This window comes from Scophthalmus maximus, chromosome 19 (assembly GCF_022379125.1).
Source record: "Scophthalmus maximus strain ysfricsl-2021 chromosome 19, ASM2237912v1, whole genome shotgun sequence".
In the NCBI taxonomy this organism is placed as follows: domain Eukaryota; kingdom Metazoa; phylum Chordata; class Actinopteri; order Pleuronectiformes; family Scophthalmidae; genus Scophthalmus; species Scophthalmus maximus.
This window is the reverse complement of record NC_061533.1, coordinates 4,707,331-4,734,235: the sequence shown is the minus strand read 5'-3', so window position 1 is coordinate 4,734,235 and position 26,905 is coordinate 4,707,331. Positions and strand designations below refer to the sequence as shown.

The 26,905-nt window shown below is 42.9% G+C and overlaps 1 protein-coding gene across 3 annotated transcripts in view; it reads right to left on the bottom strand.

Annotated features, from left to right (window-relative positions):
• ksr2 (kinase suppressor of ras 2) overlaps positions 1-26,905 on the bottom strand; it is a 77,277-nt gene that overhangs the window by 7,069 nt on the left and 43,303 nt on the right. For 2 of the 3 annotated variants that reach the window (XM_035640795.2, XM_047329268.1), the window contains 14 exons: positions 26,318-26,401; positions 25,282-25,367; positions 24,092-24,112; positions 23,686-23,795; positions 21,293-21,461; positions 20,327-20,368; positions 18,962-19,034; positions 14,927-14,975; positions 13,730-14,091; positions 10,658-10,754; positions 10,427-10,560; positions 7,558-7,692; positions 5,967-6,096; positions 1,668-5,149 (listed from right to left, as the gene is read on the bottom strand). In XM_035640795.2, coding sequence (XP_035496688.1) covers positions 5,003-5,149; positions 5,967-6,096; positions 7,558-7,692; positions 10,427-10,560; positions 10,658-10,754; positions 13,730-14,091; positions 14,927-14,975; positions 18,962-19,034; positions 20,327-20,368; positions 21,293-21,461; positions 23,686-23,795; positions 24,092-24,112; positions 25,282-25,367; positions 26,318-26,401 — 1,639 coding nt within the window. In that variant the 3' untranslated portion in view covers positions 1,668-5,002. Of the gene's footprint in view, positions 1-1,667; positions 5,150-5,966; positions 6,097-7,557; positions 7,693-10,426; positions 10,561-10,657; positions 10,755-13,729; positions 14,092-14,926; positions 14,976-18,961; positions 19,035-20,326; positions 20,369-21,292; positions 21,462-23,685; positions 23,796-24,091; positions 24,113-25,281; positions 25,368-26,317; positions 26,402-26,905 lie in introns of those variants that run through there. The other variant, XM_047329267.1, reaches the window with a different exon arrangement.

Genomic DNA, 26,905 nt, shown 5'->3' with positions numbered 1-26,905 from the left:
TGAAGTACTATAGCGTGTGTTTGTTAATATCATTTTGGATGACAAATTACTCAAGCTATCCATTATGTACCCGCAATTAGTTCTTGAGTCCCAATCGTTTTCATTTTTATTCTTTCACGTCTGCATGTGCTGTTGCAAGAAATGTTCGGAAACTTATCAAGTTTTAACACTTTGAACATCAGATACCAAACATTCATGCTCTGATGGGCTTCAGCCCTGCATGAGATTGGGTGATTTTTTTTTTTTTCTGTACGCCTCAGTGACTTTAGAGGTGGAGGTAGAGGAGGAGGAGGAGGTGGAGGCGGAGGTGGCAGTGCAGACAGGCAGAGCTCTTATCTGCAGAATCTGTCTATTTATTTATAATTTTTTTAATTTTTCTGCTCTGTGCTCTCACCGACCGACTCACTCTCTTTCTTCAACGAGTGAGTCGGGTTAGACATTGTAATGCAAGACAAACTTTCACCGAGGAGTCAAGACAAATGAAAAAGAAACTCATCAGATCTCTGGATTTCAACTGTTTGAATAGCTTTACTGATCAAAACGGACTTATTGAATATTGAATATTCTCGGTGCCACTCCTAAAATGCGCATTACATAAGATTCCAGTTAAAGTTACACAAACCACACAACCGTCATACACAGAGGGGTAGGAAGTTGAGAGCGGCTGTTCACAAATGTCATCCTATTTTACACCTTACATAACCACGTGATCTATGTCTGGATGATGCAAGCCGTCAATCCAAGCAGAACAATTTGTAATTTCAGTGCAAGCCAAGTTAAACACCACCTAACGCTTGTGTGTGGGTCAATTATGACGCCGCATGAGAGCCAAAGGGTGGAGGGTTGTGTCAGAAGCCACATCACTGCTTCATTGTTCATCTATGATTACGGTTCAAAAGTTCAGACGGTGTAATACTTAAAGGGATCATTTCATTCCAAGGGAATTTTGCGCTACAAAAAAAAAGGTTGAAGCTCTTTTGAATGGTGAACTCAGCTGTGTTGCTTCATTGAAACAGGTAATCTCAAAGGAAGCCTAAACAATTAAACCGCATTCATATATGCCTTGACCTCAACATAACAGTTTGACTTGTAACCTTGTCTCATCATTTCCATTTTCAAACCTTTTCCCACAAGGTTTTTTGAGAAGCTTAACACTGTTCCGAATGCAGTATATACTGTACCATAATAAACATGGACAAATCCGGTACCCTGTGGAATATTTCATGTTTTTAACAATTTTTAATCATTTTAAAATGGAAAATTAGACTTTGTAGCGTTTACAAAGATACTTCTGTAATTTTTTATCTGCCACACAATCTTGATGTAAATCGTCTCTGCTCGATGAGTGTAAACCGATTACAGCTTCTAGTATCTCTGAATATTTAAAGTGATGTTTATATATTTTAGTTTTAATTCTCCTCTAAGAATTTAGAACTTGAATGTAAACAATTTAACTTTTTAAAATCAGAACAAGGATCACACAATCAAAAGAAAATAACTTAATGAGTGATCATAAGTAATTAGTGAAACAATTACCTAGGCTGCCGTACGCACTGACACACCGCCTGATCCGTTTTGTGAAAATGTGTTAAAAATTCCATCGAAAAATAAAACATGGATAAGGGTTGACCAGGATAAAAGATGACATAAAAGAAACAGAAAACGTCCAAAATGAAAACATCTTTTTATTGTCATACACTTTGTAAATGATGAGTGCAAATAAAAGAGCTTGTGATTAAAATCTACTCATCACTTAGCCATAGACCATAAGGCATCATTAAATACAAGCGTCTCTACAATACAAGGACGAAATCAAAGGGAAAAGAAACGACACAGCATCAACACTAATGCAATTAGAAGAAAAATGGAGTGAACGAAATTTAAAAGGACCAAAAAAAAACTAAAACAACCAAAGAACACAACACAATTTTTACATTCAAAAGAAAGAAATCAAAAAGTTCACAAGGAATATTGGTTTTACGGCAATTGACGATAAAACATAAGTCTACAATCTGTCATATACACTTGGCACTAATGTTAGATCTTTGATTGTTGTCCAGTGAGGCTGTCAACTCTAGCATGTGCACAGGTCGTTTTGTTTAAATGCTAGTCTAATCATTTATATAATCTATAAATATAGTGAAGCAATCTCAAACAAAGATGTCGAAAAGTTTTGCAAAGCCTGACGTAAAACCTCTGTAGGTATTGAGATCCAACTGCTCAAGGGACAACAGTTCCTCAGAAAAAAATGCTCACATATATATATACGTGTTGAAGGATTATTTTTTATATATATAACAATAATCAATCTTTGATAGTCCATCTCATGCACTTGAAAGTTGTAAACAGTACAAATATAAATGATCCACTTACAATATTTGAATCCCAGCAATTCCAAAATAGACAGACAGACTCCAAAAAACAGCAGCAGATTGTTTGTATGCATTTTCCAACACCGGCAGATGTGTAAATATATGAGGTGGAAAATGGCTATTTAACATGATTGGATTGTCTCCGTCTATTCGTTGTGGCTAGAGAGAATCGAAAAGCAGTATACAGCTCGAATGACGCCACAACGTCCAATTCATGATGATATGACTCAGGGTTTTTCTTTTAAAGATATCTCTAAAACATACATTTAAAATATATTATGATATACAGTATGAAGTAGAAAAATGGCCTGGGGTGGTCTTCAGCATCCTGATATGTCTTTTTCTGATATGTTAAAGGGAAAGTTGAGCCAGATTTAAGTTACTTACTTCTTACTTAAACTTGATAATCCAAGAAGTCAATTCAATCTTTAGGTTTGTGCAAATACGATCTTTAACCTTATGAAAAACAACGAGGCAAGTCGACTTTTCAGCAGTGTTGCAGTCACAATTAGCCAATATAATAAACTTTTGACCTAAACGGTGGATATAATTTAAAAAAGAATTAAGAATAGTAAAGGGTTGCGCTTTTAGTTCCAATCAGACTGCAAATGATAAGGTCACTGTCCGCTAAACAAATTGTACAACATTATATGATGCTAGCAAGATGTTGGCTAATTAAAAACGCCTGCCACCTGTACGTGGTCTGTCCTATTCCTCTAATCGCGTAGGCACAAGCTGATAATTATTCATTTGTATGGACAATGTAACTTGATCTTTCACTTACAAATGAAAAATGTATTTTTATTAGCAATAAATAAATCCTTGCTCAATTCAGTGCACTTTTGCCACTACAGTCAAATTTGGTCTGGTATGACCGTAGCTTGCGGTGGCTAATGTTAGCTAATGCTACCAAATTTTAGATATTTTAGCTTGTGACTGGCATTACTTTGCAAGTCTGAGACTCTTCTCCACTTCCACTACTCTTAACATAGCCTTGCATTTTTTCTAAATGCTAAACTTAGCGGAGGAAGTCATTTTGCCTTTAGCTTTAATCACAAAAGTTGCACAGTCTCGCTTAGCTAGCTCCTTTTTGAACCTGACGTTGGTTTGTGGGCCCTTCTGTCTTTCCAGTTGAATTTGAATACACCTTCATACAGCTCGTTTATAAATGATCAATTAAAGTAATCAATCAATTATAGGAAAGTTTCTTTTGTTAGCCAGCAATGATTGAGAAGAAAGTTTCCTCTGTTTTTAAATTTTTTTTTCAACTTTACTTTCGACGTGTTGCCTGTAAGACTTAATGTTTTAGAAACAAGGTGATGAAATGAGCACTGAACACTTTCTTTAATAAGACTTTGAGATAAGAATTTGAATTTGTGTTACAATTCAAAGTGACTACATCACTGCTTTTAACCGACTCCAAAAAAACATTTTAATAATCCAATAAACAAACCGTTTGCCTTTTTAAAGGTCATGTGCTCTCCCATTACTCATCTAACAGTCACATCATTACTAGAAACTAGGGTTCTCTAAATCTGTACCGATCCAAACCACTGCGGTCCACAAATCCAGGCCTGTTTGGAACAGGTCTCTAGTCGATATCAAACTATTTAATAAAACCGTTTCATATACTAAGCAGCATCCACACAGTTGATGTATTGATTTACTGCACTGAGTATATAGTTGCAAGGTTTAGATTTTTATCAGTATCTATCAATAGCTATTCAAAGTAGATTATTCTGGGCAGATGGGGTATAGGAGGGGCTCAGTGGTAGCATTTCTGAAGGGTAATTAGTTCTCCAACAGTTGATGATATACATTTCAAGTGTCAGCGATTTGACAAAACAGCGTCAAGTGAGGGAGTCCTGGTCTGACCAGCGGCTTGTTCAAACGTCTCACTCATGTTCAACAGGCAATATTCAAAGCGCAGGCTGATCAGAGAACAGTCTCCCATCAAAGAGTCGTGCCATAACATCCCAACACAAACAGGGACGCTGGCTTCTTCACATTCAAATGGTACGGTAGTAAATCAGAGGACATTGTAAGTCAAAAGCTTTTCCGAGACAAAACATGTAGCCTGTACAGACATCCAGACATGAGACCATGAGGTAACACTGACAAAATGGTCTACACAGTTGACACACATAAGAAATGGCAAAACAATGTTATGGAAATATACAATGTGTGAAGTGCAACAGTTACATTCATCCCAAAAAAAAAGACATGGGGACATTTGTTCTCACACGTGTTTTTTAAAGTCCGAGATGATGGGATCAGTCGGAAGTCACAAGCGAGATACATCCCGGAAATGGATCAAAAATATTATGAAGCCAATAGTAAAAGACAAGAAAGGTAAAGGAAAAGATATCCCGTATGGCTTGAATCAAACCAAATGAAATATGAGTCCCCACTGCTTTGAGAAGCTGGACAGTCAACTCGTCTGTACACACACATGCCAACATTCCATGAAAATACACACACAGCGCGGGCAGTTTTCATCACTGGGCTGGCTTTTGGATTCAGTGCATTCTTTTTAAGGATGGCGGGCTATTTATGTAGAGTTATGGCGGCTGACTTTTAATAGTTTGCTGATTGTTTGTGGGCGGGGGAGGGGGGTTTGTGTCCCTAACTCATTTGACATACTCAGCTGACTTCCAGAAGTGCCCCGGATGGGAAAGGCGGCGGTTCCGTTTTGGCAACTTTTCCAGTAAATCTACCAGCTTGGAGAAGCTGGGCCGCTCGTCCTGCTTGAACGCCCAGCAGAGGAGCAGAATGTCCTGGAAGACACAGAGGCACAGGCAATTAGGGATCATTTCTTTTATACTAAGAGCATAACAACCTGACATTATGGGATCTAACCCAAAGGGTTGGACATGTGTACCCCGAGCCGGGCTTCTATTTGGACGGCCTAAAGTGACTCATCACAGAAGTAGTGTGGGGTTTGTGAAGAACTGTTTGCTCACAGTGGCTTGAGACCCTGCAAAGATTTCCAGCCGCTTAGAGACTAAGCACACAGAATTAGCGGGGCAAGAAGTCCTCATCAGTTCAACTGGAGGCTGGGGGTGTTTCAAGGAGAGCGGAGAGGGATGGGAGGGTAGAAAGCAAGCTTAGCAAGGTGAAGTTAAGGCAAACCAAGGACTTGCGCCATGTTGCACTGTGCATTGCAAAAGACCGGAAAGGCCGATACCACCAGAGGGAAGTGGACTCATGAGACTTTGAAACACCTACAGTTTGTAAATCTAACTCTGACCTTACACAGAATATCAGTGTTTGTGAAAAACTGAAATTTTTTCATGATATTTTCAAGGTATTTTTCTGTGCTTGTAACCATCAGGGTAGTTGGCGTGAAGGTATTAATAATGTGGCTGGAAAAGTTTCTAACGATCTTCTTTGGAAAGTTTTTTTCATAAACATTACTTTGAAATCTATGAGCATTCTTCTACATTACTGCATGTAGTATTCAGATCCACTTCAGAGCTCTTCTGTGAGTGCAACCCCAGATTGGTTTTTGCCTTTATCATGCAAAACCCCCCCAAAAACAATGATTCATAAATTGTGACAAATTCAAAAGAAAGAGAAAGAAACAACCCTTACTGATATTTCCTTTCCCATGCCAGTTTGGGCGAGGTTGGGCTTCATCCCACTGCCAATCTGCCATATGATCACCTCCGCCGGCTGACTCTTGTAAGGCCACTCACGTGCGTGTAACTCGTACCAGATGGTGCTGGGAGGACAGAAGAAGGGAGCGGGTCAGAGAATAAGCGCCACCGTCTCCAAAACACACCTATGGAGGGGGTTCACCTTCCGGCCAGGGCAAAAAAAAAATCCCCGTCACAACAAATTTAAAAGATCAAACTGCTTTTGTGTCACTGGGTTTGTGCAGAAACTTGCTTCGTGAGGATGAACGTTGCTTTGAGCCCCAGGTTTTTAAAACATTCCGCCCAGACTTAAACCCACACATTCTTAATTACTGTGCAAATAATAAGCTGTTGTTTTTATTCTCCTTCTGCACGTCAAGTTTGAGGAGTATAAAAATAGCTCTGCGCCGGTAGTAGGGGGTGGAGAAAAAAAAAAAACGACGGCTGATTGTTGATGAATATGTAAAACCGCCATGGGGGTCACCTCTAGGTAACACAATGGCTAACGGAGCAGCTGGACATTGTGCGCCAGCGCTGCACTCTCCCCTTTAAAAATTATATACTGACGAAATAACCTCCATATTGGGGGGGGGCCATCTGAAAACGCAATTGTGTTAGGAGTCAACAGAGCAGGGTCCGCGCCCACAACGGAGTCGGTAATGGCAGCGGAGGAAGAAGTGGAGCCGCGAGGATCTTTAATCAACTTAGGACGAAAATGAAAATGGGCTTTGAAGGAGGGCACCTTGGTTTGAGAGCAAAATATATGCAATGATCAATGGAGCGGTAAATATTTTGGAGTGAAAATGATCAAAAATAGTTTATTTTCCTTCTTGGCCGTTTGGTACATGTAAAAAAGGTGTACTTGAACATTTAGGTAGACTTAAATTAGGTACACATGAATCCCATTTGAAGCAATATCCTCAAAACCACTAAGAGGCAAACAAACACTTTGACTGCTCTGAATGAGAAGAGCTACAATACTGTACCGAGAGGAAAAAAGGTTGTTTTCTAAAAAGTCAAGGTTATAATAATCAACCAAGACCTGTAAGACATCACGAACAGTAAGTGGGAACTGGATGTTTTCTAGTGTTTTTATCTACTCCAGTGTGTGTGTGTGTCTCTGATGTGCACTCCTGCTGTCAGTCATTATTTGTGCACCACCAGAACCACTGTCTGATTCCATTAAGGATATGTGCACAGTCAGGGGTACTCCGGTATATGCAATGTCAAAAATCTGATAATTTTCAAGCAATTAACTTTTAAAATTGTTTAGTCCTGCTCTCATTTAAAGGTCAGAGGTGGGACGGCTAAAGTCTGGCAGAAATGGAGGCAAATTTGTCCTTAGAAATATCACAGATTATCACAATATCTCCGTCTGTGTACAGTGAGCAGTGAAACCCTGTATCTATAATGAGATCTGAAAACCAGTTAATGAGAACTGCCCCTTGTGGAGTGTTTTGTGGAGTTTCAGGACAATTCTCTGTAAGAGTATGGGAATTAATTCACACACACATTTGGGGTGTTTGCAAACCCTCTCCGCCACTCACCCAAAAGCAAAGACATCTGACTGTTTGGAGAAGGGAAGCTTGTCCTCCTCTGTGTCCGGAGAGAGCTGCTGGATTATTTCTGGGGCCAGGTGACACAGCCAGCCGTTGGGGATCCGCAGTTTGTCTTCTCTCCGGCTGCCGGCACAAGGAAATTGAAGATGTCACATGTGCTGCGTTTTTCTAATGACCGTATATATCGTCATCGCAAAACAGCCAATGACGCCGCTTTTAAATAATCGTTCCAGAAAAGCCTGTATTTCTGTAACAACGACTAACTACACATTTCAAGGCAAAAGATCAAGCGTGTAGGATTTATCCAAAGGAAAACCCCTCATGTCACGTTGTTTAGTAGTGCAACATAAAACAAACAAAAAAATCTTCTTAGTTCTTAGTGAACACAAATGAAAACCTAATTATGAATATCATATTCCATTTCTGCTGCCTAAACCCCTAAACTGGACCCTTAAAGGAAATTTTCTTTCTTACAATCTTGATCTAATCTAATTTTTCTTTTTTGTGTTTCTTTCAAACAGTTACTAGGCTACTGTTATGTATTCCTGTATCTCTGAATGTTACTTGATATTCTGCCGGGTAGAATGTTATCATAATTCATAGGTTCCATGGTCATAACTACTCATTGCATTAGCTGATACAGATCATTCAGGTCCCAGGCACCTCTCGCCCTGTGGTCAACTTTTAAAAAATCAATAGAAGAAATTCAATCTACTCCACAGGAAATCCAATGTCAACCCAAGCAAAAGCCCTCAACATCAACAATAAGCCTATTCGTTCATAAATTGGATGCTAGCACCAGCAGCCAGTTAGCTTAGATTTAGGTAAAGGCTGGTAAGCATTCTCTGACCAGACGTAGCCACCTCCATCTATTAGAAACCTCTGAAACACACAACAACACAGTTTATCAATAGGTATATAAATAGAAACGTAGACACGGCTTGTTGGCTTTACTGGGAATAACATGGCGCATTAATTTCTTGGTAAACAGCAGCCAGGCACAGCGAGTGGGCTCCTGTTGTCGTAGCGACGTTGCCAGGCAACCAGCTCGGGTTGAACAACCTAATCACTGAGCTTCAGTGATGCTGGTAAGAGGATGTTTCGACCTTTTTTGACAGAGCCGGGCTAGCTGCCCCCATCCCTTAGTTTGCAGTCTTTATGCTAAGCTACGCTAATTAAAAAAACTCCTGCTTCAAGCTTCATAGTGAGTGAGTATGAAATGATCGCTCTAAATGCGACTATGTCTCTTAACGCACTGAACGATAAGTCAACAGTTAGCACACAAAGACTGTGTAGTATTCGTAGAGAGAGAAAACTTGAAAAATGATTGTTTTAACATTTCAAGATTGAACAGATGATTGTTTTATGAAGGAACTTTACCTAAATATAATAAATAACAGTTTGATTTGTTACTATAACTATATTTTAGACTACTTTGGTATAATAATATGCTACTGTAGGTATGGGAGGGGAAATATCGTTGTTTCTACAGTATAACTGTATAGGAGGTATAACTGTAGGAGTTGCCGTGGGTGTATTCAGAGAGCTCACTGCACTGCCTCCTCTGGACGGTTGATTCAAAGTCTTGGCCCTCGCGAGGGTCGATGTCGAGCAGATACAACATGTGCTCACTGGTGTGCTCAGCCGCGACGCGGTAGATTAAAGAAGAATATACTTCATTGGTCGGTGAAGTGAGGGGCCGGTTCACAGTGTTACGACTGTGACCAGGGATTCACTCTGTCCTCTTGTGTGATGTTTTCTATTTGTGCGCCGTGCCGTCAGCTTCATTCTGCCACTACTGAGTTTTCGCTGCTCATCGTTGACCCGGCTCGTGTTCTTGAGTGGAGAAGTGGGAATTTTCTTCCATGGCAACGGCGAGGACGGACTAAAGAGGCGGAACGGTCATCACCGAGTTCGAACCGATTCAGGCTAAAGGTTCGCAGAAATGCAAATTAGTCATGTTAATTAGAGAACAGACTTTGAACATTGAGTTCTTGTTCTTCCACAAATCAGTGAATCGCATCTTTATATCTCATAACCCACGATCCATGTTGTGTCCTGTCACACGATGATGTTGCTTCACAGTTGTCTCCTGCTGATGCTCTAATTGTTTCAGTGAATTTAGGGACCAGTTAAAACAGCTGACAGAAGCAAAGGAGCTGACACAAGGTTAAAACTGTGTCAACAATCAGTTTTTTAAAGCCACAAAGCAACAAGGCATATATTCACGGATCAGCTAGAGACTCTTGGACTTTTTAATGTATTTATAAATTTATTGTTTGTTTATTTTAATTAAATATACGTAAAATTATGTCGGCCCTGCGATACGTTTTGCGACCTGTCCAGGGTGAACCCCCCCCTCTTTCACAATGTCAGCCGGGATTGGCTCCTGCGGTATAGATAAAGCCGGTATAGATAATGAATTGATGGATGGATTGACTTAAACTAACCTTAATAATTAATATATAATTAAGCAAACGTGTAAAAAGGATTTCATTAAGTATTTTGTATATAAGGGCTATCTTAAAAGTGTGCAAACCAGCAATGGGTGATTTATTCCTTTCCGTTATCAATTTATTTTTTTACAGTGTCACCTTCAATGTCATGGAAACAGGGTTGGTAAAAATGGTACATAGCAGCATTTAGGCCAGTGACAGTCATGAATGTAAAAATCATTTTTCCTCCAGTGTCTTTAAACCTGTGGCTGAGGTGACAAAACTAAAGTGCAATTAAAAGTTGCCTTTTTGTAAATATTTTATGGACATCCACCACATTTCATTGTCCCTGCACAATATCTGTCAGTACTGCTATAACAATGTCAGTGTCCCCGTCTCGGATGCGTTTTGAACATAATTACCTGCCAGCCTGCAGAACCCCAGATATGGTGAAGAGTCCGAAGTCGGTGATGACGACTTTGCCGTTGTCATAAAACACGTTCTTGGACTTCATGTCTTTGTGTAAGATCCCCTTGGCGTGGAGGTAGCCCATCCCCTGCGGACAGAGAAAGACGTGGCTGTTCTGTAACATGTTATGTTGGGGGCCACTGCTGAAAGTCTTCCAGCCAGAAGCTGCCGCTGAGTTGTTTTACCTTGACCATCTCTTGTGCGATCTGTCGGGTCTTGTTAACATCCAGCACGACCTTGGCATCGCGCACCACAGAATAAAGCGTCCTGCCTTTACACAAGCTGAGGGAAGGGAAGGGAAGAGAAAAAGCACAGGGATAAAGGGACTGTGCGGACTGATGTGACTGACTAATACATGGATTCGCTGAATTTTACTGATCAAAATACAGTGATTAACTATCGTCATTTACTGTTGGTCTAATCTCTTAAACATCTGTGTAATGATTTCACACATTTACCACAGTTTGCCAAAAGTAACTGTTTCATTGGTAAAGCAATGTGAGAAAAATGTAATATTGTGCAGCAACAAATGGAGCCTGGTTGTGTTGCTTATCTGTTTGCTAACTCCAACAATGCATTTTAATGATTTCAATCCTGTCATGGGACAATCCTGTCATACCTTGCACTGCACGTTAACGTCACTGTAATCTCGATTCGTTGTTTCCCTTCCAAACACTCTTTCAATAACCGGTGACACAAGATCCACTTTTACCTTCTCAGGTCACACAGCGCTCCAATAACGGTATCTAACGGCTGATCGTCCAAATGTTGAGAGTTGTTGCCTTTTTAGCTTCAACCCAAAAACAAAGGCCCGACCTGGAAGTGTACCTGTGTGACACTGCGCGGCTGAATCGATGCAGGTGGAGACGCCGCCAGAGGCATGTCATCGCTCTGAACTGAAACACGGGGGCCCACTCTGTGCCAGGGCGAAGCTGTTGCACTGCGGTTCGTGGAGGTGGTGTCATATTTCTGGAGGGGTGCCATCACGCCGGCATATTAATAGACAGCTCCACAAACCGCCCCCCCTGCCTCACAGCTGAAGCCCCTCAACCCTGACTGTGCCACGCAGGTGACCGGCAAAGGACCCGAGGCCAACGGTTCATGCATATTCATTACAAACGATTGCCTGACAGCAGCCGCATCTTCGGGTAGCTCTCTCTTCCCTCTGGGTCTTTCTTTGAGCAAGAAACGCAGCTCGTGGCTTTCGCGCTTTGTTGTCACTTGCCTTGAAACATTACGGCCCAAACTTCTCATGACAACAATTACCCTGCACCTCAAACTCACAAACTAGGCTGAGGAGAAGGTGGCAAGCAATTTCATCCGACTCAAGATGACGAGGAAGCTAGTGAAGCCTCCTTAAAGTCGCCTCCGGGCTTTGAAGGTAATTATGTCCTATGCACACGTGGCCGAAAAAACCCAGGAGTAAAATCACAGATGACGCTCTGCAATTAAATCCACAGCCACACAGACAAAGTAAATCAAAAAAAAGAGAAAAATATCTATATATCCACTAATGCAGCCTAGAAAAGCTAGAAACATCATCCTTAATAAACCAATACACCTATTAGGCATAATTGTACAGGTTTGTCATGTTGCACTTTGGGCTGCTGTGGGAGTATGTGGACGATGATGGCATATTTTACTTCCTTTGCCTCCCTTCTTGTATCACTACTGTGTAATACAAGAGAGAGTTCTGGCGAGGAACAAAAGCCATCTGTTGCACCGACATTTGTATTATTTGCGGCAATCAGCAGCGAGGGTTTCTGAGATGCAGCGAGCACCCCTGCTCTCGAAAACAATTTGAGGCATCAACCGCAATCAACCATCGCAATAAATCAGTCAATCATTCTTTATTGTTTTTCTCCCCTCGTCTCTCGCTGTGTGCGTGTGTGTGTGTGCGTGTGTCTCAAAAACGCATGGATGGATTTCCACCAGGAATTAGTCAGAATATTTCAGAGGGTATCTCCAGATGATTAACTTTTGGAGCTGATTGGTCGTGAGGGGGGTGGACACAGTGTTGTGGGACATACTGTGCACAGCGAAAGCGATACAGAGTTTGTGCTGAATCCTGCCTGCCAGCAGAGGCAGGTAAAAAACGCAATCACTGTGTATTTGTGTGAGAGCGAGAGAGAGAGAGAGAGAGCAACTGCGAGGCATAGAGAGCTGCACACAGCTCTACGATTGAAACGACGGCTACGAAACACAAAAGCTGCTTCCAGAGGCCAGAAGGCAAATGTTGCTCTGGACATTTAGCGGGACTTTTCTCGCCAGCCCCCATCGTAAAGTTTTTAGGGGGGAAAATGTCAGCGTGAGCCCATGTGAAGAATATACAACGGGATTCACGGCGAGCGAGTGGGCGCTCTACCCAGGCACCTGCCAGCCCTCCACTGAATTACGAAAAGCTTGTATCATTATGAAACCGTGGGAGAACAAATGTTGTATATAAAGCATGTGCATATATAGTAGCCTATATTCAATGTGCGGGCAGGGCATGCATCAGCCCCAATGTTTTTCATTCAAAACATATTCACCACCACTGTGACTGGGATTGGAATTTTACACATAGCTTTGTTTCCACGGGCATTTTTGAAGCCGTGAATTCTGCATAAAACACCCTTTCGTTCTTTCTTGATAAAGAATGACAATTAACTTCTTTCTTAAAAAAAAGTAAAGAAAAAAAGAGAGGAAACAAAAGGGTAAATTAATATTTCACGTCCTCCTTTGTTTCGCAGCCTGTGCAGGCGACAGAGGGAATAGTGGCAAATATCCAAACAATTTTCTTTTCAACATTATTTTTCTGCAGCAATTAATTTAACAAGGAAGAAGGTCTTTGACAAGAACACTCCCCCCGTCCGCCTTGTTCGAGCTGAGAAAATGACTCGCTGCGAGAAATACAAACACTAATCCATTAAACTACTGAGTGTTGTTCACGACGTGACAGTATTCACTCAAGTTGGCTCTGACCCCCTACGCTTGCATCATCCGCCGCCGTAGTCTGCAGTGAAGACTGCGAGGTGTGGGCGGTTCCCCCATTCAGCGACAGTATCGGGCTGCTCTGATGACAACCTCTGCATGCTCCATCGTCGGCCACTCGTAACTCATTGGGTAGATCTGTGGCTTGATTTAAAAGCGACTCCCGGCCACAGAGTAACCGCTCAAGAGCTCAGCTGCAGAGCGCACCACCAAAAAAAACAACGTCCCTTTAGCCGTGCAGGGTGGCTTCTGCACAACACCACCTGTGACATCGCCGTTCTCACCTGGTGATGATGGCCAGATGCGGTGGGCTCATGCACGCCCCCATGAACAGCACCACGTTCTCGTGGCGGGTGTTGCGGTAGGCCATCACCTCGCGCTTGAAGGCCTTGAGCTGGTCCTCGTTGTCGCGCTCGATGTCGATCAGGCGGATGGCCACCTCGCCGTGCCAGCGCCCGTGGAAAACCTTGCCGAAGCGCCCCTTGCCGATCATCTCCCCGATCTCCAGCTGCTCGATCGGGATGTCCCACTCCTGCAGGAAGATGCTGGTCTGGCTGGCCTTGCGCGGGAAGTTGCGCGCCGACAGCAGCGACAGGTTCATCTCCTCGAACTCGTCGCCGGAGTCCTCGTCGTTGCCTTCCTCATTCTGTGTTAAGGCACAACACATAGTTGACGACTGAAATGCCATGTGTTTTCATATCGTTTTCATACACATTGTTATACAGATATATACTATAGAGTATATGTGTGGGCTTTTTTCTGAACTTGAGTTGACCTCCAAAGTTGCACAAAAGGAAAATTGTCGGAAAAACATATTGTATTACCTAGGTAAATATGCCATAAATTAATGGATTTGAATGATCATGAATAAATATATAATCAGTAGGGTTTGTTATTATAGAAAAAAAAACTACCTATTTGTTGCCTCGCATGGAATTTTTGTCAACAATTGTGCATGTTTTGAAAATATTGACTTATATTTGGGCCGTTACCAAAAAAACAAAAAACAGAGAGTTATGAAATGGGGGAGCAGCCCCAGAGGGGGGAAAAACCGGCAGATTTATTCTGATTTGATTTTAAATATGATGAAAGTGACCTATTCAAAGATGCCTGCTGGATTATTATTCAAGGCAATATGCATCCCATTTTCTCAAAATATATCATTGTCACAGGAACAGCAATGAAGATCAGTGAAGCTGCATCTTTTTTTCCTTTCTTGCTGCCTCCGACGCATAACTTACCTGGAGGCTCCTCAAAAGAGCTGAGGCCAATTATGGTAAACGGCAGAACAATGCAATTGGCTGCGACATGTGACGCTCAGAGCTGTATTTTGTCTTCATTCGGATTCACAAGTAATTTCGCGCTGAAATTACTGACACCCCCCCAAAAAAACGACGCAGTACATGAACGACTCACATTCCCACGCGTTCACAAAAGCATCTCAAAGGTCACACTTGGAAAAAAATAAACATGAGACTCACGTCCGATGTAGTTTCAACTTCGATTTGAAGCAAAGGGTTGGTCTCAGTCCTAAGAGCAAGAAGAGAACACATTAAATCATTGGCCTACATTTTCTTTCAAAAGACAATGGTCCACAAAGTCCTCCAAAGGATGGTCCGCAGTTTTTTTTAGTGTGTTGATGCCGTTGGATCACTTCCTGGTTCCACGTAATGGAACTACAGTAATTGATTGTGCCTTTACCTGCTACATGCAAGTGAGCTGAAACCTTGAATCCGCGTTAATCTTTGCTTTTTGCACCAACGCGGTACAAATCTGCAAAGACAAATACAATCGATCTCAGATGAAATTAGACAGCTGTTTAATGAGTGAGTCTTCTTTCAACCACAAATACACTTAGTGCTAAATAGAAATGTGTTTATTCTACAATCCTTTTTTTTTTTTTTTAACAATCCTGTATTCCACGTGTTTTTATGCCCAAATTATTTGTAGGGACCCCCCTACAAACCCCAACCCTAACCATTTACTGCGACAATTTCAATCGCGAAATAGTCTTTTCCCAAATAGAAATTGAAATTACATGTATCTCAACATTTAATTCAACACCTACGTTGTGTGTCTTGGGATCGGTCATATTACGCAGCTACCAATCCCCTACGCTCCAAGCTGCAACCTAAGATCTTCTTTACCATCACTTGCTAGTCGTTCCTATAATTCAAGGCTGGTAACCAAGGGCGACCGGGCTTTTGCCATCAGGGCCCCCGAGGCTCTGGAATTCTATGCCTGAGGAGTTAAGACTCGCCAGCACTTTTAAATCAGTGCTTAAAACATTTGATTGTATAGGAAAGCCTTTCGATGCCCAATTTTAAATGTTGTTCTTTTGTTATTATTCTCTATCATGTCACCTTTCATATTTTTAGATAGTCTTGTTTTGGTCAGTGCTGTTTTCTCCCAAAATCTAATTTGTGACCTTGTTTTGATGTGTGCTAAAGAAATAGCAATGTTTTTATTATTCTTAGTATTATCATCTGGTTTTTGTTTTGTTTCTGAGACTTCAAAAAGTATTTATTTATTTTAAATTGAAATGACAGAGGACTGAATTACCGGACCACAGGCTTTAATACTGTAGCTCACATGCTGCGGCCAACAGGTGGAAGAACCCACATTATATCAAGACCATTCGACAGATGAGTGAATAGAGTGTGAACAGGTTGAAATGTGAGAAAGGGCGCTCCTAACTAGCGGTGGCATTTTTCTCAACCCAATTTTTTTATTTCCCATTCATTTGCATTAAGGTTCAAGTGCATTTGCGCCCTGAGACCCCATTAATTCCTGACCCCGGGATGTGGACTGACACCCACACCGTGGGCGCCGGTGACACGACGCCAAGGAACCCCGCTCTCCCTCTTCAGCCCAACCTCCTCCGTCCGCCCGCATAGCGGGCTGCGTAACATCGGCGAGTGACCTCTCGCGACCTTTCTGTGGTACATTAACATCGGCCCTCGAAGCAAATCCTGGACCCCGGGCGAGGAGCACAGGTGAGGCAAGCGTGTCAAATATTATGTGATTCCTGTGGCGCCAAGGGGCCTCTACCGCCGGTTCGATCTCCGCTCTAATGAGGGGATCCTGCCGGGCGTTGGGGTCTGAGACAGGCCCTCATTAACCCAGGGATTAGGCCATTAAGACCAGAGAAATCTAACAGCTGCCACTGCCAGAGCAAGAAAGAAAGAAAAAAAAGGTGTGGGACAATCACATTAATTCAATCGGAAGAATAGGAGTTTCATCACTATGCTGCAAATTCCCGAGAGGGCCAAAAAAAATCAAAGGAGTGACTGTGAGAATGAGAAAAGAAGAAAGGGTGAAATATTGAAATTGTCAAAGTAGAAAAGAGACGATGGCTTCTCCGCGGAAATTCTCAAAAACCTTTCTCTGCCATCTCCTCTTCGTGATTCCTGCCACCTGCCTTCATGTGACGGCCTCCATCAAGAATACACTGGGGCGCGTCTCCTCGGCTCCCGAGGAGCGGCGGTAAATAATGCGATGGAGTCACTGAGTCATCCCAGCTGTGAAATTCAAATTTCACTCAACCCCCCGCGACGAGGTCGGATCACAGAGTGCGCCACTGTAAAGTAAAAGCACTCTTTGAACCGGGAGATTTGAAATGTCTCGCTCGAGAACATCTCCCCGTTCACCGCAACAGTTTCATAACTCGCTGTTATGAAGTTAGACCGAAGTATCAGTATCTACCGGAATGGAAATCTAGTCCACCACTGCACTGACACCAGCGTCATTTTGATAAAGACCGGACCGGATTATTCAACTGTCTGTCAAAGCCACATGGGAGTTGTAATCTTTGAAAGCTCGGGCGACAAAATAATATGTTTCATGGAAAACTGTGCAGATTTTAAACAAACCTATTTGGCTGGCAGATGAAAACTAAGTGTGGGTCTTGATCAGATGTTATTTCTGTCCGCCAGCCCAACACGCACACAAATATTCAGGCCCAACATATTTAAGATTTATTTTATTTCATTTTCATTTATTTGGACTACACAGATAACTACTAATTAACTTGATATGATTCTGTTAGTCAAACATGAATGAAGCATCAATCATCTATAACGCTTTATCCTTTTAAGGGTCACGGGGGGCTGGAGCCAAAAAGGGCCCTGGTTGGTTCGAACCGGGATGCGAACCCAGTACCTTCTCGCTGTGAGACGACAGCGCTAACCACTACACCGCCGCGCAGCACGTGAATTAAACATGTAATATTTCTAAGCAACCCATTATGTATTTTTAATTACACAATAACCACATTTAGATAATTATAACAACAACGAAATATCCAATTAGTTTTGCTGGAACCAGGTTCACGCACTCAATATTAATAATAATAATTGTTTGAAATCCCATTAAGTTTATTGGTTTGTTCAGGTTAAATGTGTGTTATTTAAAATCGATGGAAATTGAATAAGCAATTAAAATACATAAATCGTTAATGAGGCTAAATCATTTTTGTGAGTGGATTTAATCAAGTTTCTCTCTATGCATGAATGTATATATATATACAAGGGTCTGTTATATTATACCAACTGTGTTTCCCTCCACTAGACATGAACTGTTGCAACTCATTCACTATCACGTGTCTCGGCCTGATGAGCTCTGATGCTTCGCTGCTTTCAGGAATATATACATCCTGCGTGCATACGTGTGCAAAACTGGCAGATGAGCTTTTACGAACATCACAATCATTATGGTGATGAATGCAACAGTAACCTTCACACCATTCGATTCTATTCACAACACAAACGAAGCCTGTACTGTGACATATGCACACCATTCTTTGTCATCGTATCTTCTTATGATTCAAATTATTTCCAGACATCGCTTTCCTTTTCTTTTTTAAAAAAATCTCAAATCAGGCGACCGCCACAGAAATGAAGACATCAAATACAGGTTTTCAAAATCACAAACATGTGCCGCTGCACGTCCTAACCATACCATAATCTAGAAGCTCATTCAATTCGCCCCTCTCTACATAGGACCTCTTAAAGACCGCGTTGATATTTCAAAAATAAAATCGACTGTGGCATTATTTGCTATCGATGAATCCATTACGATCCATGGGAGCGGTCCATATTTCATCACGATTGACCATGCGCTTGGAGGATGAGGTCCTCTTGCCCCTGTTTCCTGTGATAGATTCAGATCCTGATCTAATCAACATCTGGGTCGAAAGGCATCTCATCATTCCTCCTCCCTATTCCGGTCCTTCTACCGTGACCACTGTCTTCCTCAAAGAGCCAGTGGGAATCCACTTGGCATCCCAAGTGTAGCATGAACGAAAGGCCACGCTTACATTAGTCTCTGAGCGTTCGTCATGTCGGCCCCTCGCGCCCAAATTGTCGCCCAAATATCTGCTCCAATAAATCTGACTTGGCCTTTGACCGGCGGGCCTCAGAGAGGCAGAGACGAGGAGGAGGAGGCAGATGACGGAGAGATGACTGAAGGAAGAGATGGATCAGCCATGCGGCTTTGTTGAATTAGATTCTACTCACCCCGGCTCAGACAGGACAGGGTGCAGGATGACCTGCGGCGCTCTGCTGGGAGGAGCCTCGGGGGCGACGACATCTGCAAAACGTCGAGGGGCAAAATATCAAACCAACAAATCAGAACAAAGTTCTTTTACCCTATTTATCTCCGTCTCGCTCGTTTTTTTTTTACATCTGCATTGAAAATTGTAGATATATATCGATAAAGAGCAGTGACTCCCTAAGGCGAGGCACAGAGATACAAACTCTGAGTGGCCAGCTTGGGCCGATATATAATTTGATTTCCGGAAGGACGAGTAGGTTGAATTCTTCCTTATATCATCTGGCAGGGCTTCTGTTCAACATGTAAGAGGGGCTATAGGCTCAGCGGTTTGTGTCGTATATATCTGCCTCCTGAAAGACATCCGAGGGTTCCTTGCCACGCTTGCCGCCCGTGTTCTGGCACATTCTGGCAATTTGAGACACAAAGGGGGAGCCACCGGAAGAATTCCCTTTTGTGTCACGGCGCATTATAGACGCCCCACGGCTAGGAGGGCCTGTGTTTTTGTTTTCTTTGCGGAGGCACCGAATGGATGTTTGCATGGATTTCCTCCAAAGACCAGCGAGCCAGGAGGATGTCAGGCTCTGGATGATCCCGTGGTGTGAATCTGTGCCGGTCACATACTGTACGACTACGTCTGTGACCCCGGGGGGATCTCACAAATATGTGAACTGGGGTCTGCTCGCGTCTAACCCTGTGACAATGAAAAGCAATTATTTTCACCACAACAATTATGTTTATTACCATTTGATTTGAGCTGAATGCGACATTGATTCCACTTACAGCATAATGGCTTTAGATTGATGAGACTAACAACAAGTGGTAGTGGGCCCATGTTGCTATGCTGCATATAAAATGTAGCTGATCAAGTGAAGGTGGAAAAACAGACATCAGTATGTGTGGCTACATTAATCAGCACCAGGGTGCCGCCTATGTGGTGCATAAATACACACACACACACACGTATATATGGATTTCCGAAAACCTGTCTCCCCAGATCTCAATTACACTTCACTTCGTTTCCTCGCACCACTCCAGGTTGTCTCGGCTGTAACAACCTGCCAAATGAGCGGATCGGGGGCTGTGTGCCGCCAGGGAGGACAGAAGCTAAGAGTCCGGGCTTTGACAAATCATTAGGAGGCCCAAATGAGAAAGAGCAACGAGTGGGTGTCGGGGCCCCGAGAGTCCTAAAGCAGGCCGAGATGAGGAGATGAAAATCACAGGCATCATCAAAAGAACCCCCCATCCCCACCCCCCATCCTCCTTTCTCATCCTCGGCTAGTTGCAATGCATTATGGGTCGTGGGTAATGATCAATTACGAGGGACTTACCTGGGAAGATGAACTGTTGTTTGTATTTGAAATAACTGGAGGCTGCAGACAGGGACAAAGGGAGAGCGACAGTTGGATCTGAAGTTGTGACGCCTTGCAAAGTGGAAGGACTGTTTGTCCATACTCAGCTTGGTAAAGGAAAGCATGAGTTTTGAGACTTGCTATTAATATGGCTCTACGGCAAATTCTGTCTGTCTGTCAGTTAGTCAGTCAGTAAGTCCGTTGCAATATCTCAACATGGACGGACTCCCATTCAATTTTACTGATATTTCGTCTACTGCCCCCATTAGGGCATTTGACATTTGTGATGTTTTGTTCAGTTGTTTTTCTCAACAAATTTGAAAATGGCGAATTAGTTCTGAGTTGCTCTTCTTTGCACTGAAACATTGGAAACAGACAATTATCAGTGAGTCACTTTTGATACTGAAGAAAATGTCTAGACGTAAAAACTATGAGGCAAAATACTTTTTTGGGGGAATGTTCTCCAAGATCGACATCGTCAATAGTAACGCTCTCATAAAATGTTAGTCGCGGCTGGAGATGAATTGCTTCCTCTGTGATGACAGCTCCCCTAAAGTGAAGCCAAAACATTTTGATTGCCCCCTGGTGGCTGGCTGCAGTATAGGTCATACACCCCGCCTGCGCCGTGTTAATCTGGATCAAACTAAAAAAGTCAAGTCAATTTTCCCCAAAGATGGTTTCTGTTGTTTTGCGTAGTTCTTATCACACGAATGTATGTTCAACTGTTCATTCCAGTTATTCTTATGGTTAAAAATAGTTATTTGATGCAATAAAAATAGGGGACAAATATTGAACATTCTGGTTCCAAATGACTTGGCAGTGCCCGGGAATATTTTGGCTTCAATTTTGAGGAAGCAGGGACACGTCGTGCATCTTTACATACAGTCCCTGGTGATGAGTCTGTCAACTATATGAATTTGAGAGACGGCAGGGACATCCTGATACCTGTCAGGTTGAACTGTTTCTGTTGCCTCGCTGACTGTGGGGAGGGGTGCAATGGCGACGGGGGCGTGGCACTGCTGGGCAGGGGAGGGGCTGGAGAGGACGGGGTGGAGGAGGTGGTGGATGACGGATTACTGCTGGAGTCCGGTTGGTACGGGACTGGGATGTGATCCTGAGTAGAGACACACAAAGAAAAGAGAGGGTCAACTGATGGTTTACCTTTCGCAAGTTTTAGTCTGTTACTGCTTAAAACCTATTGTTAGCCCCTCTCTGAATCATGCTACCACATTTCTAGATTGATTTTCTACCTTCCGGGCAGAAGGTAGAAAATCATTTCAACTTGCAAAGACTTGAAACTTTCCCGACAGAGATAATCCATCACAATGTGCAATATGCTGCCTTTATGTTATTATTGTTAAGGGCTGCAGATGGAAAAAGGAAGTATTCTTAAAACTACCCCGAGTGGTGAATTCAAGGATGCTCCAACATTCCTGCTCTCATTTCATCACTCTGAGAGTTCCAGCTGTTCACTTCAACCAATCTTGTCTCACCAAGACCAAGAGTAATTCATCAAGGTTTTTTTTTGCTGGGAGAATGTAAAACTGTTTTTCTTCGGGCTGCCTATGCCATCTCATCCTTTGCTTGACTGCAAATTCATCACAGCCACTGAAGTCAGGGTCCGGTCCAGTTCCTCCGTGATCCTGCTCCAGATTGTATCTGTCCGGGTCTCCAACTGAAGATGTATCTCGTGGAAGATGCCTCTTTGTGACCATACTCCTTTTATTTAGATTCACATCACTGTCTAGACAGTGAGATACAATTTTCAGTTCTAATAAAGGCTAAATATAATGATGTCATAATGGAGTCTAATCAACCAAAGCCCCAGAACTTTCAAATAATCACTTTTCTCAACAACACTCCCTTGAATGCACCGACTCTGCTGAAAAGCACTTCATTAATTACGGTACCCAGTGCAAACCTAATCCAAAAGACACGCGCAGGCAAAACTTGGTGAACAATAAATATAGCCCAACTTTTAAAATCTCAGATGACTGAGCGTCCCTGAATGCACCAACAGTCAAAGGTTCCCAGCATTCAACTGCCATGTGATGATAATGCAACCGACAGGAAACATTAAGACAGCAAATTTTGAATTTGATGGATTGTGCTCCTCGAGCGAGTTTCAAGTCTGTGCTTGGTTGAGAGGGGGGAAGCGATGGCTGCCTGGAAGGTGAGAAATCAATCTAAAGATTCAGGGTAGGCTTTTGAAAAATGATGCGGAAAGACGCAAATCGTGTGCAGTTTGTGACGAATGAGGTAAAACCAGTGCACTGCAATTTAATGCATCTACCTAGATTAAATTAAAAACGAGGTTGTGAGCCACTTAATATTCATTGTCATTTCTTTGATATCCTTCAAACAATTGCCCCTTTGCTCCGTTCGAGGCCATAGCACTGGTGAACGCGTGGACTGACTATGAATCACTTGATGTGTGTCACCTCTCTCCTCTGTGTATTTAGCAGAGAGACTGTGTCCTGAATAAAATATCTCCCCCATTCAAAAAAACAAACATTGGTTACATAAGCAGGGGTGTAGCACCTAATTCTGGGCCCCTATACATATAGGAAGTCTCTGTGGGGCCCCCCGCAGCTATGATGCGGATTCATTCACGATACCGTGTGTGTTCTTATAGTAACTACCTGGCCAACTCCTACTGTATTCAGGGATACAGTTACAGATACAGTTAGCTAGCTAGCTAGCCCACCCTTGGGGCCTGGGTGGTCTGTCCCCTCGTTCCCCCCCAGTGCTACGCCCATGTACATAGGGACATTACACCTCACACACGAGGGAAAGTTCTGGGACTTCCAGGAGATGTAGTCCTTCCAATTCTAGTTCTCTAAACCGGTGGGTTCTCAACCTTTTCTCCGAGTCGTGACCCACCAGAATGATCACAGCAACCAACGTTTCCACCTTGGGCTGAACCATAAACAAGACTCGGTTTACAAAGAGATTTCCCCGAGGTCTGATTTTCCTTTGGTTGCATTTGTAATGGTCTCACATTATAGGTTCTCGTTCTTTCTCAACACGCACTTGGTTGTCGAGTTTTACGTCATAGCGTCAACAGCTTCTTTTTTTTCCCTCTGTAAAGGAGCGGCAGTTGTCAGATGTGCTAGATGACATAAAAAAACATTCAGAGTATGAGAAAAAAAAATCCATTTGTGTAAACAACAACAGCGCCGAAGATATTTCCGCGTGGTTTCACGAATCCCCTGGGAACGACTGGATGACTCATAACCACTTTTCCAGCTCCCCCCCCAAAAAATGCGGGGACTGTGATATGTAGGACAGGTTGCACACAAGTTGTTGAACACAGTTTATTTTCTTCAAACACTTGCCTTGTTGATTTTGTTGGTCTTGGGGAGCGTCTGACTGATGTGCAGGTCTGTGTACCTGAGCGGGTTGTTGATGTCGCATGGCACCGACTCGGTCCGTACCAGACGAGCGACTGCGGAAAAAGAAGGACGAACAACGGGCGAACAATGAAGCACAGTGGGAGGCGGAAATGTCACAATACTCACCTCACAGCTTTCGCAACAATTAGGGGGAAAAGCTCGTTATCAGGGTCTGCCTCTAATGTGACAAATGAACAAAATGCCCTTCCTGGCACACCAGCCATTTGTTATCGCATACAGACATTGTCAAGAGGAGAACAAAAATCCTTAAGCAAACTGTCTTTTAAGAAATTGTCACACTTGCTTATTACTGAAGTAGGATAGAAGAAGTCTCATTAGTGTTCTTTACCTTGAGTCGTTCCTGGGTGATCTTATTAGGGGGAGAGAGGAAGGGGGGGGGGGGGGGGGGGGGGGGGGGGGGCAGAGAAAGCACAAAAGAATCTCAATTCTGATAGCAGATAATGGGATTTTTTTTTTTCAGTGCCGTCTCTGCCAGTACAAACATTGCATGACGCAATCACATTTTGTCAAAACCTAAGTGGCTTAATTAATCAGCAGATAACTTTTTATCTGCTTAAACCAACAAGAGGCTTTTTTTTTTTTCTTCTTTATTTTAATGGGGAAAAAGCATCCTCGAGGACTCGAACACATTGAGATAATAAATGAGCAATCGTTAGGGGCAGCAAGCAGAAAGCAGCTGGGTTCAATATATCTAGTTCTGGTCCTGAATAAACATTCACGCAGACACAAACTATTGTCAAGCTTTTCATCCCTTGGTACTGTCATGACCTTCAGTGTGGAATAGTTTTCGGGCAAAGTGAAATTAATCACTCATACTATTCAGTGACGAAAGTAATAATGTTACTTTACTGGTCAACAGCAAATTATTGCTGTGGATTATACGTCCTCGGATTCTGAAGCTAACAGCGGCTAGCGAGCAGCTAGGACAACATGTATATTCGTAAGCTTCTCGCCAACTTTTTTCGTAAAATTACCGGACGGGCCTGTGTCTTCATTGGCCTGGGACCCAAACGAATTCTGGGAGCTCATTTAAAATTTGCTCTGCCAGAATATGGTCTGGACCCCCTCCATCGGGAAGTGATTTCCGCCGGTCCAATCCCAACCGATTATCTGATGATGGGCGGGGTTTATTCCACGACGCGGAGAGAAGCGACTTATGTAAAAAAAACAAGATGGCCGCCGCTGACGAACGAGCATCCGACTGAAAGTACCCGATATTTCTCCCACATAAATGTCAACGCTGGTTCACAGACGTTGCGGAATCATCATCACCGACATCTCCGCTCTGCACGCTCTCGTCTGTTGACGTTCGCGACGTCACGTGATTCCTCTGCGTCCGTTGGTAACGCCTCTTGGAAATCGAAAAAATGAACCGGGAGGTCCCAGACTAATACGCATTTGAGTATTAGTCTTGCTAGGAGTTCCCCGGCAATCCTGAACGTGGATGAAATGGTGTATGCAGCCGACTCTAGCTTCGAGGCGAACGTTGCATAGAAAGAAGAAGAAAAAGATGAATACCTTTGAGAGATTCTCGTCCGCCTCGCTGTATGATCAGTAAATGGCAGGGTGGGGCTTCTTTGGTGCATTTGTTGTGGCACTTCAGCCTGATTGCAAACAAAAAAAATAAAAAATACAGGAAATGTGATTAGCGTTTGTCTAATTTGCTGTAACCTCTGCCCGAGGAGGTCATGTTTTCACCCGTGTCACGCAAAAAGTACTGAACCAACCGGCACCAAAGGTGATGGGTGGATGGGGAACAGACCAGGGAAGAACCGGTTCAATTTTGGTGCAGCTTTTCTCAAGTTTATAAGGAAATGATTTAGGATTCTTAATGTACAAATCAGACATAGATTGTTCAGCATTGGTGGAGATATGAGCACTACTTGGTGCCATTTTGTTCATTATTTTAGTTTATTCACACATTGATGAAACGTGGGAGCGTTTACTTGTAAACCTGGGTTGCTTGAGGACATTAAACAAGGGAACTTTTTTTGTTATTCGATCTTTTTCATATAGCAAATTGTGTGTGGTGACAGGGTTTTTTAAAAGCTCAGACTCGACATTTCCACCTTGGGCTGAACTATAAACAAGGATCTGTTTACAACGAGATTTTCCCTTAGCAGCATTTTAAAAACCGAGAGATATGATAGCTGTAAATTTGTTATGGTCTCAAATTACAGGTTGTGTTTCTTTTATAACAAGCACGTTTGGTTATCAAGTTTTCAGCAAACAGGTGCTCCTGTGGAAAGCAACAGCAATTTAATCTGACCTAAGCAGATCTTTAGTTTACAAGGAAATAATGTCAAAGATCTTGTTGTTTTTTTACACATTGATGAAACCTCTCAAAAAAGTGTGGGCATTAATTTGCAAATTGCTAATTTGGTCAAGTGGGATGAAAACAAAAGGGTTCACATTAATGTGCCCCCTTTGAAAAACACTTAAAAAAGGAAGAAATAATACCAGATATCAGTAGATGTGTGTGAGCAGACACAAATAACTAATAAGGTTGCAATTGAATAATTCTTAACCAACAAACAAAACAAAAATAACTTACTTGCAGTTTTTACATTTCAGTCCAAACAACATTCCCTTTCCACACACTATGCATGTCTGGGACATCCAATACTTGGTGGAAAACCTGCAGGCAGAAGAGGAGAGAGTGAGAAAAGTCAGGACATCGCTTTCAGCTTGTTGCGCGGCTGCAAGAAGCGGAGCTGTAGATTAGGAGGCCGCCGCCGCCTTTCAACACATTTCATTCTGACGGACAGCTCTTGCCGAAGGAGGCCGCACATTGCCTGCGCATAACCCCCTCCGTGAGGATGATAGACGCCTGGAGAAGCTGCTTCGGGAGAAAGCGTTCACCTTCCAGAATCTCCCACGGCCGCTGATTTGATTTTGCGGGGGCCCACTTCATTTTCATTTCGTCAGCACAGCCCCTAGTAAGTGAACACCTTCGACAGTCGCGCTGCGGCGCAGCACCGGCGCCAAGGGGGCTTTACATCAATGCAACAGTCAGTGCCGAGTTATGGGAGCTCGGAGGCCTCCGCCACTCTCAAAGAGTCCGACACCTGTCAATTGCCAGACGAACAAAATCCACAGCCGCGACCAATTCCCCGCACAGACGAGGCCGCGCCGCCGAAGC